The sequence below is a fragment of the Hyla sarda genome, chromosome 4, assembly GCF_029499605.1.
Source record: "Hyla sarda isolate aHylSar1 chromosome 4, aHylSar1.hap1, whole genome shotgun sequence".
NCBI lineage: Eukaryota > Metazoa > Chordata > Amphibia > Anura > Hylidae > Hyla > Hyla sarda.
The window spans coordinates 267,392,424-267,406,685 of record NC_079192.1 but is presented as its reverse complement, the minus strand read 5'-3'; the positions used below and the strand labels follow the sequence as shown (position 1 = coordinate 267,406,685).

At 41.2% G+C, this 14,262-nt stretch overlaps 1 protein-coding gene across 1 annotated transcript in view; it reads left to right on the top strand.

Moving 5' to 3' along the window:
- The window catches only part of RAB21 (RAB21, member RAS oncogene family), a 29,726-nt gene extending 21,093 nt beyond the window's left edge, over positions 1-8,633 (top strand). The window contains exons 4-7 of the mRNA XM_056574114.1: positions 3,923-3,986; positions 6,515-6,569; positions 6,656-6,744; positions 7,272-8,633. Of these exons, the coding sequence (XP_056430089.1) occupies positions 3,923-3,986; positions 6,515-6,569; positions 6,656-6,744; positions 7,272-7,408 (345 nt within the window). The 3' untranslated portion in view covers positions 7,409-8,633. The remainder of the gene's footprint in view (positions 1-3,922; positions 3,987-6,514; positions 6,570-6,655; positions 6,745-7,271) is intronic.
- Positions 8,634-14,262: the final 5,629 nt, after the last annotated feature.

Here is a 14,262-nt window from a genome sequence, read left to right as displayed (position 1 = left end):
TCGCGTATGTCCGCCATTACAGGCGGTCCCTGGCTGCGATCAGCAGCCTGGACCCGCCGCGCATGATCCGGGCGTCGCTCTGATGCTTGCGGTTATGCTCAGGACGTAAATGTATGTCCTGGTGCGTTAAGTACCACCTCACCAGGACGTACATTTACGTCCTGCGTCGTTAAGGGGTTAAATCATCTAACAATGTACACCTGGGGGGGAGAGGAACTCTGTTCCACCCTCCTTCATGCCTCTTTTCATATATGTATTGCAGATGTATGTCACTATGTGCACACATGGTTCCCGACCAGGGTGCCTCCAGCTGTTGCAAAACTACAACTCTGGTGTACATGGTTTGTATTCAAACTTGCATAAATGAGGTGTATGTCATAGTCACCTGACTGCTGTATGACTAGCAGTCTCGTGGCTGCTGTGAGCTGCACAAAGGTTGCAGCTACAAACGTTAAATAAGAAGTTATATGATGGTGGGGTTATCTGGTTCAAACCCTTTTAAGGTCACTAGCGCGTAATTTTTTTTTTATTTTTTTTTTTTTTGTCACTGCATTTCTAATGTGTAACTTGTTGTATAGAACATGACAATCTTTTGGCAACTCAACATGGTTAAGTTCAGAAAACCTATTGTGACAAATTCTATTAAGGTATAACTGTCATGAAGTCCCTCAGCAGCATATGTCTAAAGCTCTCTGGCAAGCCTGAGATTACGCAATGTGGAGACTTTTATGCCTGCAACTCCCATACAAGTCTATTGTAATTCCTGACATAAGTCTCCTGATTCCGTCATCTCAGTGCAAGTCTCTGGCTAAAAGATTTCCTGGGAGTTTTAACACCAGGACATAGATTTATTTCCTGTACATGACCGGAGCGGTGCTCTCCTCATGCACGGCAGGTCCAGGCTGCTATCAGCAGTCATAGACCTGCCGGTACTGGCAGACATCAGCGATTGAGGATATCCACCATTAACCCCCTCGAGTGGTGTGATCAATACAGATCACGACATCTGCAACAGTGCAGGTGTTCTAATGGATGATCAGATCGCCTGCAGCTCTGCCGTGGGGATCCGATCATCTAAGATGGCAGGCAGAGGTCCCCTCACCTTCTCCGACCGTCATCCCGGAGTCATCTTCTCTGGTCTGCCTTCCACCAGACGAGAATATTGCAGATAAATACTGATCAAAAACAGAATTATCAGTGTGTGCATAAATGTCCAAACTATCAAAATGTTACTGATCCCGTACAATGTACAAAAAGTCTGAAATTGTTGCTTTATGGTCACATCCCAGAAAAATGAAATAAGTAATCACAAAATCACATAAACTGATCCACTGCTGAGGTAGCCTGAGGGCTTGCCTCATGTCCTGTGCTGGCTCTGGCACTCTGAATGATAAAGTCTGGCAGGACCAGGCTTTATCAATCGAGCGCAGAGCACACAGATCAATGTGGTTTTATAGAACTACATTGGTCTGTATTAGGCATCAAATGATTCCTCCTGAAAGTCCCCAAAGGGGACTAAAAGTGTGAAAAAAAAATACACATTAACCCCTTCCTTATTAAAAGTTTAAATCGCCCCTTTTTTTCCCCAAATTCCATATAAAAAATATATAAACATATGTGATATCGCCGGGTGCGTAAACTATATATAGTTATGTCCGAACTATAAAAATATATTGTTAAACTGCACGCTATATGGCATACGCACAAAAAATATTTTTTTTTTTTTTTTTTTTTTTTTTAAATGTGTGTGTCATGGCCGTAAATGTTGGCACCCCTGAAAGTAGGAGAGTACAAAAATAAAGTATGTAACCATGGGTATCTTTTTTTTTAATCGCTTTGACCCACAGAATAAAGAACTTCCCCCACAGCCCCCCCCCCGGCATTTCAAAGTAAAATTGGTCATGCAAAAAACAAGCCCTCATATGAGTGTGGATGGGGAAAAATCATGAAGTCATGGATTTTAGAAGGTGTGGAGGAGAAAACGAAAAAGCAAAAATTTAACTGGCTGTGTACTTAAGGCCAAAATGGACTATGTCGTTAAGACGTTAACCCCTTAAGGACCAAGCCCATTTTAAATTTAACCCCTTAAGGACCCATGACATACCGGTACGTCATGAGCCGGAACCCGTGGCTAATAGCGCGCAACACTGATCGCAGTGCCGTGCGCTATTAACCCTTTAGACACGGCGTTCAAAGTTGAACGCCACATCTAAAGTGAAAGTAAATCATTGCTGGTTAGCTCAGGGGGCTGTTTCGGATGTCCACGGTGAAATCGCAGCAACCCGAACAGCTGTGAAACAGCAGGAGGGTCCCTTACCTTGCCTCCTGGTGTCAGATCGCTGAATGACTGCTCAGTGCCTGAGATCCAGGCATGAGCAGTCAAGTAGCAGAATCATCGATCAATGGTTTCCTATGAGAGAGAAACCATTGATCAAATGTAAAAGATCAGGGTGTGCAGTGTAATAGCACCCTATGGGAGCTAGAACATTACAAAAAAAGTGAAGGTCATTTAACCCCTTGCCTAATAAGTTTGAATCACCCCCCCTTTTTCCATAAAAAAAGTGTAAATATAAACACGTGGTATCGCCGCATGTGGAAATGTCTGAATTATAAAAATGTTAATTAAACCACACAGTCAATGGCGTATGCACAAAAAAATCCAAAGTCTAAAATAGCGTATTTTTACAATTTTAAACGTATACATTTCCTGCATGTAGTTATGATTTTTTTCTCAGAAGTATGACAAAATCAAACCTATATAAGCAGAGTATCATTTTAATCGTATGGATTTACAGAAGAGGTGTCATTTTTACCTAAACATGTACTGTGTAGAAACTAAAGCCCCCAAAAGTTACAAAATTTTTTTTTGTTTTTTTTTTTCAGTTTTTGTCTCTCAATGGTTTTTTTTTTCTCCCCCGTTTTGCTGTAGATTTTTGGGTAAAATACTGACTACATTACAAAGTAGAATTGGTGGCACTAAAAATAAGCCATCAGATGGATTTTTAGTTGCAAAATTGAAAGAGGTATGATTTTTTAGGTAAGGAGGAAAAAATGAAAATGCATAAAATGGAAAAAACCCGGGTCCTTTAAAGGGTTAAGTACACAGCCAATTTAATTTTAGCGTTTTCGTTTTTCCTCCTCGCCTTCTAAAATCCTTAACTCATTTTTTTATATTGCAATCTACAGACCCATATAAGGGCTTGTTTTTTGCGTGACCTATTGTACTTTGTAATGAAACCAATTGTACTTTCTAATTTTACCATAAAATGTACAGCAAACCCCCCAATTTTTGTTAAGGGAGGAAATATAAATGAAAACCACAATTTTGCACATTTTTGGAGGGTTTTGTTTTCACACTATACACTTAACAGTAAAAATGACATGTGTTCTTTATTCTGTGGGTCAATACGATTAAAATGATACCCATGGCTAGATACTTTTTATATTTTTGTACCACAGTGCTGCGGGCGATCCGATCATCTTTTAACATGCGCACTGCCGCATATGCCGTTATTTGTACGGATCACGGCATCTGAGGGGTTAATATGGACAACCGCGCGATCGTGGATGTCAGCCATTACAGGCAGGTCCACGGCTGCTGATAGCAGCCAGAACCTGCTGTGTATGATGCAAGCACCACTCTGATGTTCGCTGTCATACACAGGACGTAAATGAACGTCCTGGTGTGCGAAGTACCACCGCACCAGGACGTACATTTATGTCCATGGTTGTTAAGGGATTAAACATACACTACTGTTGAACATCATGACAAAATTCCTTAGAATTAATGAGAGGTGTCCTCATCCCTTGCTCAGAGTGGAGAAGGGGAAGCCTCTTAAAGAATATTAAATAAGACAAAATGCATTATTTTACTTTTGTATCAATCTATTTATTTTTCATGTGTTTGATTTTCATTTTTCAGGTAAAAAATTGGGTGAAGGAACTGAGGAAGATGCTGGGAAATGAAATTTGTTTATGTATAGTAGGTAGGTATTTTAGATTGGGCATAAATCTTGGCTTAACGTTTTCATGCACAAGGTTGCGCTCAGTGATGTCAAACATGTTCACGCTATGGCACAAATATACTATGGGCCTATATGGTGCCTGATCTTTACAGTTGTAGCATACACGTCAAATGTTTTATTAGGGGATATTCACACGCATCGAATTTTGACTTAAAATCAGGTTTATACATGTAAATGTACGTTTGGATGCATGTTTTAGAGAAATGTGACAGAAGTATCTGCACTAATCTGTTTGAATGAATAGACCCTTCCTAAAGTATTCTCCACAATCTCTTAACTCCTTTCCAACCATCATGTGATGCATTGTATGGGGTTACTTCTACTAAGTTATACTATCAGCCATTCCTTAGCTGTGGGTAGAATGGTTCCCAAGATCTTGAAGAGAATGACAGGCTGTTCACCTGCACTAAACCAATATACTGTGTTTTAGTAGGGGTGGTAAACAGCTTTAAAAACAAACAAAAAAAAGCTTAACTTTTAATACAAAGTTCTAAATAAACTATACAAAGAGAAGAGTGCTCGGCACTGGAAATGTAGCTGCTTGTATTACAAATTCTGTATCAGGGACTCTGTACTGTAATGTTGATGGGAGATGCTTTTATCCTTGAGGCACCGATGCAAATACAATGTATAAAAAGATCTGTGCAATGGAGCCTGTCAGATTCTCTTTAACATCCTGATGGTGGTTTTAAAGGGGTACTCTGGAGGAAAGAATGTTTTCAAATCAGCTGGGGTCGTAAAGTTATACAGAAATTAATGTATCAGCTGCTGTATACTACAGAGGAAGTTGTGTAGTTTTTTTTCCAGTCTGACCACAGTGCTCTCTTCTGCCACCCCTGTCCATGTGAGGAACTGTCCAGAACAGGAGAGATTTGCTGTGGGGACTTGCTCCTGTTCTGGACAGAACTACACAATGTAATATACAGCAGCTGATACTGATAAGTATTGGAAGGATTAATTTTTTTTTTTTTTTTTTAGTTATTAATTTACAAATCTGTTAACTTTCTGGCACCAGTTTATTTGAAAACCTTTTCCCCCTTTTTGGAGTACACCTTTTTATGTTTGCCTATGGATTGTAGGGTAGACTGACAGCCTTCATGATCAGTCGGCCCTTTTCTAGTTGTGGGTTAGGTCTCTCTTGCACTGCGACCTTCAGTGCCCCTTAGTGATCTGCCTTAGGGGTGATTCCACAACATATACCTCTCGAGCTGTGTCACACACATCAATCACCTTTAGGCTCCCATTGTACTGTAAAAAAAACTTACTGTGGCTTGTAGCTTTAAGTTTTATTTAAATAGCACAAGGATGGGGCTGGTGTGATCTCTAAAAGCTGTGACAGATTGTTTGCAGGATTGGGCACATGTTGCTCTTGCTGATCATTACTGCTCACTGCCGCAAGTTTAAACATAAAAAAAACTGTCCCTTGTGGGGCTGCTTCTTCAAAGCCAGTAACTTGTGTGCCATAGAAATTCACTAACCCTTCCATATGCGATATGATTCTGCTGCTTTATATGGTATAATGCAAGAAAAAGACAGACCAAAAAGGTTAGGGAGAAAAAAGTAAGTGTGATAACAAAAAATCAATAATGTACCACTGTAACACCCTCCCTATACATATTAGACCCGTAACTGTGGCTCAAAACTAAACATAGCAAAAAGAAAGCAAAGAAGCCCCGAAAAGAGTCACTTTGATGAAAAGGTAAAAACAAATTTTATTGGTATGCACTAAAATTAGATACACACAAAGAGGAAGACAATGCATCACAAAAAATGGCACCACCAACGGCGCCCCCTTACCACCATCTCCCCTGCAGGATATCCGGTGGTGCCGTTTTTTGTGATGCATTGTCTTCCTCTTTGATGAAAAGGTAAAAACAAATTTTATTGGTATGCACTAAAATTAGATACACACAAAGTGACTCTTTTTGGGGCTTCTTTGCTTTCTTTTTGCTATGTTTTATATGGTATGTAACACAGGGTTTACATAGTTAGAGGATGATCACTTTCAGTGTCACAGTACACTAAAGGCTATGGCAAATCTTCACTTTCCATTCATCAAATAAGAACAGTGCAAGACACTTTCTAAATAGTCTTCATTATAAATTTCCTACTACTTTTCTGCTACTCAGAGAAAGATAGGTCTGTCACTTCATGCCCTTGAAGTGTGGAGAATGCAACAAAGAGAGGAAGAGTTACACACCAGCTCAGATAATAGACAAGGGAGTAAAACCTTGCAGGACAGCTCACACAGGTAGGAGCAAGCGGATACAAGGCCGTGTACAGGAGGAATCATATGGTCTGTGCAGAGGACACTGTAAAGGCTTTAGAAACAAAAGTAATCAACACTTTAATATTTTTGTGCAAAAAAGTATTAAAAAATGCTTTACAAAACTACAGTCTTTGATTATCATGAATCCTTCACATTCCTATAATAAACATTACTTGCTGTTTTTACAAAAAGTTTTTTTTTTTTTTTTCCCTTCCAACAGGAAACAAAGTAGACTTGGAAAAAGAAAGACATGTCTCTATTCAAGAAGCAGAAGCGTATGTTCATTTCATTTAAATCACTTTTTTTTAAATTCACTTTTAAGTGAATCTTTATGAATTGGTTTTTGTATTTTTATTTACAGGTATGCAGAATCTGTGGGTGCAAAGCACTATCATACTTCAGCCAAGCAAAATAAGGGGATTGAAGAGTTATTTCTTGATCTGTGTAAAAGTAGGTACCGCATAATTTGCCAAATGTAAATTTTATTTAACAAGATAATCTGTAATAATTTGTTATAAAATAATCTTAAAGGGTTTGTCTAATGGTGAATCTTAATCTCTTTAATTACATATGATCGATTGTGTGTCTCCTTTCTAAGGGGCTGAGCCCTCTTCAAAGCCAGTGAGAAATAGCTTTGAAATCAGCAGCCAAATAGTGAAGAATTGAAAAAGTTAATAAACGTGAATATTCCCTCTCTCCCCCCCCCCCCCCCCCCCCCCCCAGTGGAATTCCACAGTCTAAACATGGTCGAAGGCAGTATTTTCCCAACCGGTGTGCCTTCGGCTGTCCGGGCATGCTGGGAGTTGTAGTTTTACAACAGCTGGAGGCGCACTGGTTGGGAAAGACTGGTTAAAGGCATAAAAATGTCTTATTTGGAGACCACTGGGTCTGTAACCACTTATAAGTGAAAATGCTTGTACTTTGGTGCATGGTTGTGAACCCCAGGTAAAGATTAACATGAATATTAATTTCCATAGGAATGATAGAAACGGCACAAGTAGATGAAAGAGCCAAAGGCAACGGGCCAAGCCAGTCAGGAGCTGCAAGGAGAGGCGTACAGATTGTCGATGATGAACCACAGGCACAGAGCGCAGGCGGATGTTGTTCTGGATAAACGTGTGAACTGAGCAGATACTTGTCCTTTCAGGAAGAATGCCATATTCCAAGTCACATTCTTTTACCATTGGAGTAACAGAATTTAACAGTATTTAAATGATGAAAAAAAAAAGTAACTAAGTCCAAGAACAAGCGATATACTAGCGGAGTGCGTGACCAGGGAATTGGCATTTTCTACAGCTGATAACCGAGCAATTACCAATGGCCTTTTTACATATGTTTTTCTTTAATGAAGAATAATATGCATGTAGAAAAGACCTACTTAAAGCTTCATTTATATTCTTTTTAAATCTGTTCTTTATTTAATAACTTATGTACATGGTTAGGATGGTATGCACTTTGCTGCCCTTTGTATTTTGTGGAAAACTAATTGTATTCTAAAATGTATATTCCCTCCCCTCCCCCCAGCAGATACCAGTCATATATTTTGCAGGGTTTGCACATGTTCTAACTGTCCATTCTGGTTATACTTAATTCTGTAAAAAGATCTGGTCAATGTGCGCTGTGCATTACATATTAAATATTTTATCTGCTTTTTTTTTTTTCTTCTCTCCTGTGCAAGATACGTACTGGAATGTTGTGAGGATGACATTGCAGTTGGCAGGTTGTCTTAATACTGTTCTGCAAGTGACCTTTGTCCTGTCCTAACCCCTCTCCCGTGTCTTTAGGACCTGCTCGGATGGCAGTCATTGCCTACACATACATACACCAACATCAGAAAGGATCCAGAGTGTCTTGTTTAAGTGAACTCTGCAAATAAAGGAATATGTTGTGTGCGGTGTGTGTACAACCAGCACTTTTTGTTTGGTACCTATTGGCCCTCCTCCCATGTAATTGCTATTATTCGTTGTAGAATAAATCATTTATGCTTAACAATGTTATTTCTGGTATGACCATAACTTGAATTTATTCTAAACCAGTTTTAAAAGTTGATGTTTTGGCCTGTTCCCTTCTTCTGGAGCGTTCTTTTCCTTCCTTTATAAATCACTAAACTATAACACTCACCTGTTTGTTTGAAGCTTTACACACAAGTAGATCTAAATGTCATGGTATTAATCTAGTGGTTCCCTGGAAAATGTCTTTTCAGTTGTAATGATGGGTTTCCTGCACTATCTTTGTAGATGAGATGAATATAAGGGCAATTGTGGTAAATAGGGGCTAAAAAATGTTTGACATCCATTTTGTTTTAATTCACAAAAAACAGTAAAGATAATGGTTAAAGATCTGGATATAAAAACATTGCCTCATTTTTCGCCTTAATGCACACGTAGAAATAGAATAAAAATTTTTATATATTTGTGACTTGATATTGTGATGTCCAATTCCCAGATGTGTTTGACCATTTGCATAACAGACTCTGGAAAAAGCTTCATAGACTTAAGACTGTCATCTGGACTCCATCCCCCCCCCCCCTTTGCGCAAATGAATTGCCCTTTTTGGTGTCAGACGAGGTTACTGCAGTTTCACTTACAGAGGGGTTTATCTTAAAACCAACACTACTCTTGAGTTCCTGAAAGCAGCACAACATGTGGGGATATAGCAAGAATTTGCTTACAGCAAACTCTTCTCAAAGTTGAGCTTGGGGGGTTATATAGGCGGTCTTAAACCCGAATAGAATTCCAGCTTTTAGGGAGAAGAACTCCCTGCATGTTGTGCTGCACAGAGGGACATTAGGGAAATGCAAAGTTTGAGATTTTTAAAGGGGGTGATTGCTGGGCCCCAGAATCCCATTCTAACGAAGCTGGTCGCCGTTCCATTAATTTTCTATGGGAGCCACAGAAACAGTGAAGTTCAGAGTAGAGATGAGCGAACTTACAGTAAATTCGATTCGAACTTCTCGGCTCGGCAGTTGATGACTTTTCCTGCATAAATTAGTTCAGCTTTCAGGTGCTCCGGTGGGCTGGAAAAGGTGGATACAGTCCTAGGAGACTCTTTCCTAGGAATGTACCCCTTTTCCAGCCCACCGGAGCACCTGAAGGCTGAACTAATTTACGCAGGATAAGTAATCAACTGCCGAGCCGAGAAGTTCATGACAAATCGAATTTACTGTAAGTTCGCTCATCTCTAGTTCAGAGTTCAGCTACAATGAAGTCTCTGTAGGACTTAGTGTACGGAGTAGCCTCACATGTTTTATTGTAAATCTATATACCTCATTATAGCTGTTCAGAGCAGAGATAAAGGGACACAGCGCGTGCACCTAAGTTTTAGCGATTGGTGCGGATCTCGGCACCTAGACTCTCACCGATCAAACGTCACTGAACTGTCGGAAGCTAGAAGCAGCCAAACGTGCATGTTGCAATGTTTGTTTCCTTCGTGTCTGGTTTTGGTCTTATTTTACCCAAACCTTTTTAATAGATCCTCTATCTATATGAAGTACAATTTACCATGACTTTCAAAACAAATCTTATTCTTGTCAATCTTTTAGAAATCACTTTTTTTATTGACCACGTACAAAAACTTGTGTATATAATGCCCAAAGCCTTGTCCAGTTAGCTACATGTCCTGGCCTGACTGTAGATCTGTTTATCAATTGGGCATCTTGTGGTTGTAATGGATGCTAATATATGGCCACAGCCCCATTTATCGCCTACTAAAGTAATGGTAATGGTTTATTTCAGTCTGTTGCCATAGCAGCCAATCACAGCTCAGCTTTCATAATTGGCTCTGACAATTTTAGGCAGTGGGGGAGATTTATCAACACCTGTGCACAGGAAAAGTTGGTTGCTCATAGCAACCAATCAGGCCTTTTCAAAAAATGAAAGTGATCTATGAATGAAGGTTGCTATGGGCAACTAGTAACTCTCCTCTGCACAGGTTTCATAAATCTCCCCCCCCCCCCCCCCAATACTTTCGATCAGAAATTGGACTGTATTCTGTCAGAGCAAATGGTGAAATCTCTGCTGTTCTTAACACTCTACAAAAAATAAGAATTGTAGCTTTTTTTTTTTTATCACATGTGTAACGTTGAGAACAACACACTTAATAGTATGAGTTGTATTTCCACTTGTTTTCTCTATGATTTAGGGAGTATTAAGGGGGTCCTTCCTTCTGAGTTTAAAAACATATCCCTCATCTCTGGGAGCGCAGAGGATACACAAGCACTGTACATTCAGGACATCGCAAGGGGTCCCAGGTATTCTTTCTTTGGATAGGGGATACATTCTTAAACCCTGGAGTGCCTCTTAAGGTTGAATCTCTGGGACATGTGGGCAATCCTAAGTAATTCGGATCGACACACTGGGTCATGTTAATTCATGAATTGTGGCTTAAATATGCATTATCTCCATTGTCTGTCTAGTCTTTAACAGGCTCATGCCTTTCAGAGAAAAGACAAAGGTTTGTGTTAAATTTGCTATACGACTCCCACCCCATCATAATTTTATCTTTATACAGTAGTCCCCGACATACAATTGTTTGTTATGAACGCTCAGTTTCTATCCAGAGTGGAATATAGCATCAACTTATGATATGCTGAGGCCATTAGCAGCTACATGGTGGCTCGAAGTCCTTGTCACATCACTGCGGCACTAATGCACATACAGTAGACACAATGAGTAGTAAGTAGTTGGGTGTCTCTATGCGGCTCTGCTCCATGGCCCTAGCTCTCTGCACAGCTTCCCATCCTCGCCCACCCCCTCAGTGACCTACAGGAAGAAAAGGCTGATTGTTTAGTGCAGTCCACTGATCACTCACCTTTACCACGTCACAGTGACATCACAGACCCTAAAGGTTGCAATGTTACTGTGAATTGTAGAAGTGCAGTCCCAGCAAGCTTTCAAATCTCCCACCCAGACACTGTCCTGTACAGTACACCCCATACTCTTCTCCCAGTATGCCCTGGCTGCTGCAGACATTCAGCTATTGAGCAGTTCTGCATGGCCAGCATTGCTCTCCCACCTGTTCTGCAGAGTTCGGTGTAGAGAGATGCTGGACATGATTGACAGTACTGTTTCTGAGGCAACAGTATCAATGTTCAGCAAGTTCCAATCACAAATCTCTTGTAATTAATAGGGCTTGTGCCCAGGACTCGCTGAGCGTCAGCATGGTCGCCTCCGCAACGGGACTGCCAGTCACGCTCTGCGTCTTTTTAACACTGAACTTCATAAAACAGAGAGTAGAGATGGGTGAAGTTACAGTGATTCCATTTGTCACAAACTTCTCGGCTCAGCAGTTGCTGACTTTAGCCTGCATAAATGAGTTCTGCTTTCAGGTGCTCCGGTGGGCTGGAGACTCTCTCCTAGGACTGTATCCACCTTTTCCAGCCCACTGGAGCACCTGAAAGCTGAACTTATCTATGCAGATTAAAGTCGGCAACTGCCGAGCGGAGAAGTTTGTGATGAATTGTATCACTTCGCTCTTCTCTAAACCACAGCTCCCATCTTTCAAGAAACTGATTAATCTGTTTCCAGTTGCTCCATCTAAGAACAGTTTATTTGCACTATATTTGTGTTAATATTTCTTAATTATTTGTTTTCTTATTTAGGTTAAACATTTTAGGGGCATCAGAACTAATTAACAGGTTTCCATAGAGTTATGGTCTCAACATACAATGGTTATAAAATACAATCGTCGTCCTGGAACCGATTAATATTGTAACTTGAAGGATCACTGTATATAACTTGAAGGACTGTATCAGTCTTTTCCAGCCCATTGGAGCACCTGAAAGCTGAACTAATTTATGCGGGCTACAGTCAGCAACTGCCGAGCTGCGAGATTTGTGCAGAATCAAAGTGCTGTAACTTCGCTCATCTCTCCTTATGAGATCTGGTAAAATAAGGATGGGATATGAGGACGAGTATATGTTGCTTTGCCACTCACGCCGGGTATTCTGCTAGTATTAAATAAAACCACTGTGTCTCTCTGTTGAGCATATTTGGAACTATTTTTAAACACACATACAAAACTAAAAAAAAATATATATATAAAGGGAACCTAAGATAACACATCCTAGATCTGAATGAATGAACTAATCATATGAAATACTTTCGTCTTTACATAGTAGGATACACTGACAACAAAATCACTCAAAAATTATCAATGGAAATCAAATTTATCAACCCCTGGAAAACCACACAACAGGCTGATCCAACTTTGATGTAATGTCCTTAAAACAAGTCAAAATGAGGTTCAGTAGTGTGTGTGGCCTCCATGTGCCCGTATGACCTCCCTACAATGCCTGGGCATGCTCCTAATGAGGTGGTGGATGGTCTCCTGAGGGATGTCCTCCCAGACCTGGACTAAAGCATCCTCCAACTCCTGGACAGTCTGTGGTGCAACGTGGCGTTGGTGGATGGAGCGAGACGTGATGTCCCAGATGTGCTCAATCGGATTCAGGTCTGGGGAATGGGCGGGCCAGTCCATAGCATCAATGCCTTCCTCTTACAGGAACTGCTGACACACTCCAGCTACATGAGGTCTAGCATTGTCTCGCATTAGGAGGAGCCCAGGGCCAACCACACCAGCATATGGTCTCACAAGGGGTCTGGGGATCTCATTCCAGTACCTAATGGCAGTCAGGATACCTCTGGCAAGTACATGGAGGGCTTTGCGGGCCCCAAAGAAATGCCACCCCACACCATTACTGACTCACTGCCAAATCGGTCATGATGGAGGATGTTGCAGGCAGCAGAACATTCTCCACGGCATCTCCAGACTCTGTCAAGTCTGTCATGTGCTCAGTGTGAACCTGCTTTTATCTGTGAAGAGCACAGGGCGCCAGTGGCGAATTTGCCAATCTTGGTGTTCTCTGACAAATGCCAAATGTCCTGCATGGTGTTGGGATGTAAGCACAACCCCCACATGTGGCAGTCGGGCCCTCATACCACCCTCATGGAGTCTGTTTCTGACCGTTTGAGTGGACACATGCACATTTGTGGCATGCTGGAGGTCATTTTGCAGGGCTCTGGCAGTGCTCCTCCTTGCAAAAAGGCGGAGGTAGCGGTCCTGCTGCTGGGTTGTTGCCCTCCTACGGCCTCTTTCCCGTCTCCTAATGTACCGCCCTGTCTCCTGGTAGCGCCTCCATGCTCTGGACACTACGCTGACAGACACAGCAGACCTTCTTGCCACAGCTCGAATTGATGAGCTGCACTACCTGAGCCACTTGTGTGAGTTGTAGACTCCGTCTCACGCTACCACTAGAGTGAAAGCACCGCCAGCATTCAAAAGTGACCAAAACATCAGGCAGAAAGCGTAGGAACTGAGAAGTGGTTTGTTGTCACCACCTGAATAATCACTCCTTTATTGGGGGTGTCTTGCTAATTGCCTATAATTTCCACCTGTTGTCTGTTTGCACAACAGCATGTGAAATTGATTGTCAATCAGTGTTGCTTCCTGAATGGACAGTGTGATTTCACAGAAGTGTGAATGACTTGGAGTTACATTGTGTTGTTTAAGTGTTCCCTTTATTTTTTTGAGCACTGTATATAACTGATAAGTTCCAAGTAATCCAGAATTTCCGCAGTGGAATCCCCATTGAACAAGATATGCAGTAAATTTTAAGGAATTTCCGGTTGATTGTTTTCAGCAGAAATTCTGCCATGTGAACATAGCCTTATAGGGCTGAATAAGGTGGTGGCACATCCCTAACTGCTGTTACATTTAGGCTGCATTCACATAACATTTTGGAGTTATGGTGACCGGATCCGGCTGGGAAATGTGAAAACTGGGCGCTCCCATATCCCACCCGGACCCGGCCCGCATCTCATTCATTTGACTGAGCCGACCGGTGGTATGCTACTGTTATCAATTCGGGCAGAAAACTGTATATGGGGCAAAAATGAGTCAACCGAAGTCACTATCTGACTGCGGTCAGCTCATTCAAAGTTACTTCTATTCAAAAATCTTAATCCTTCC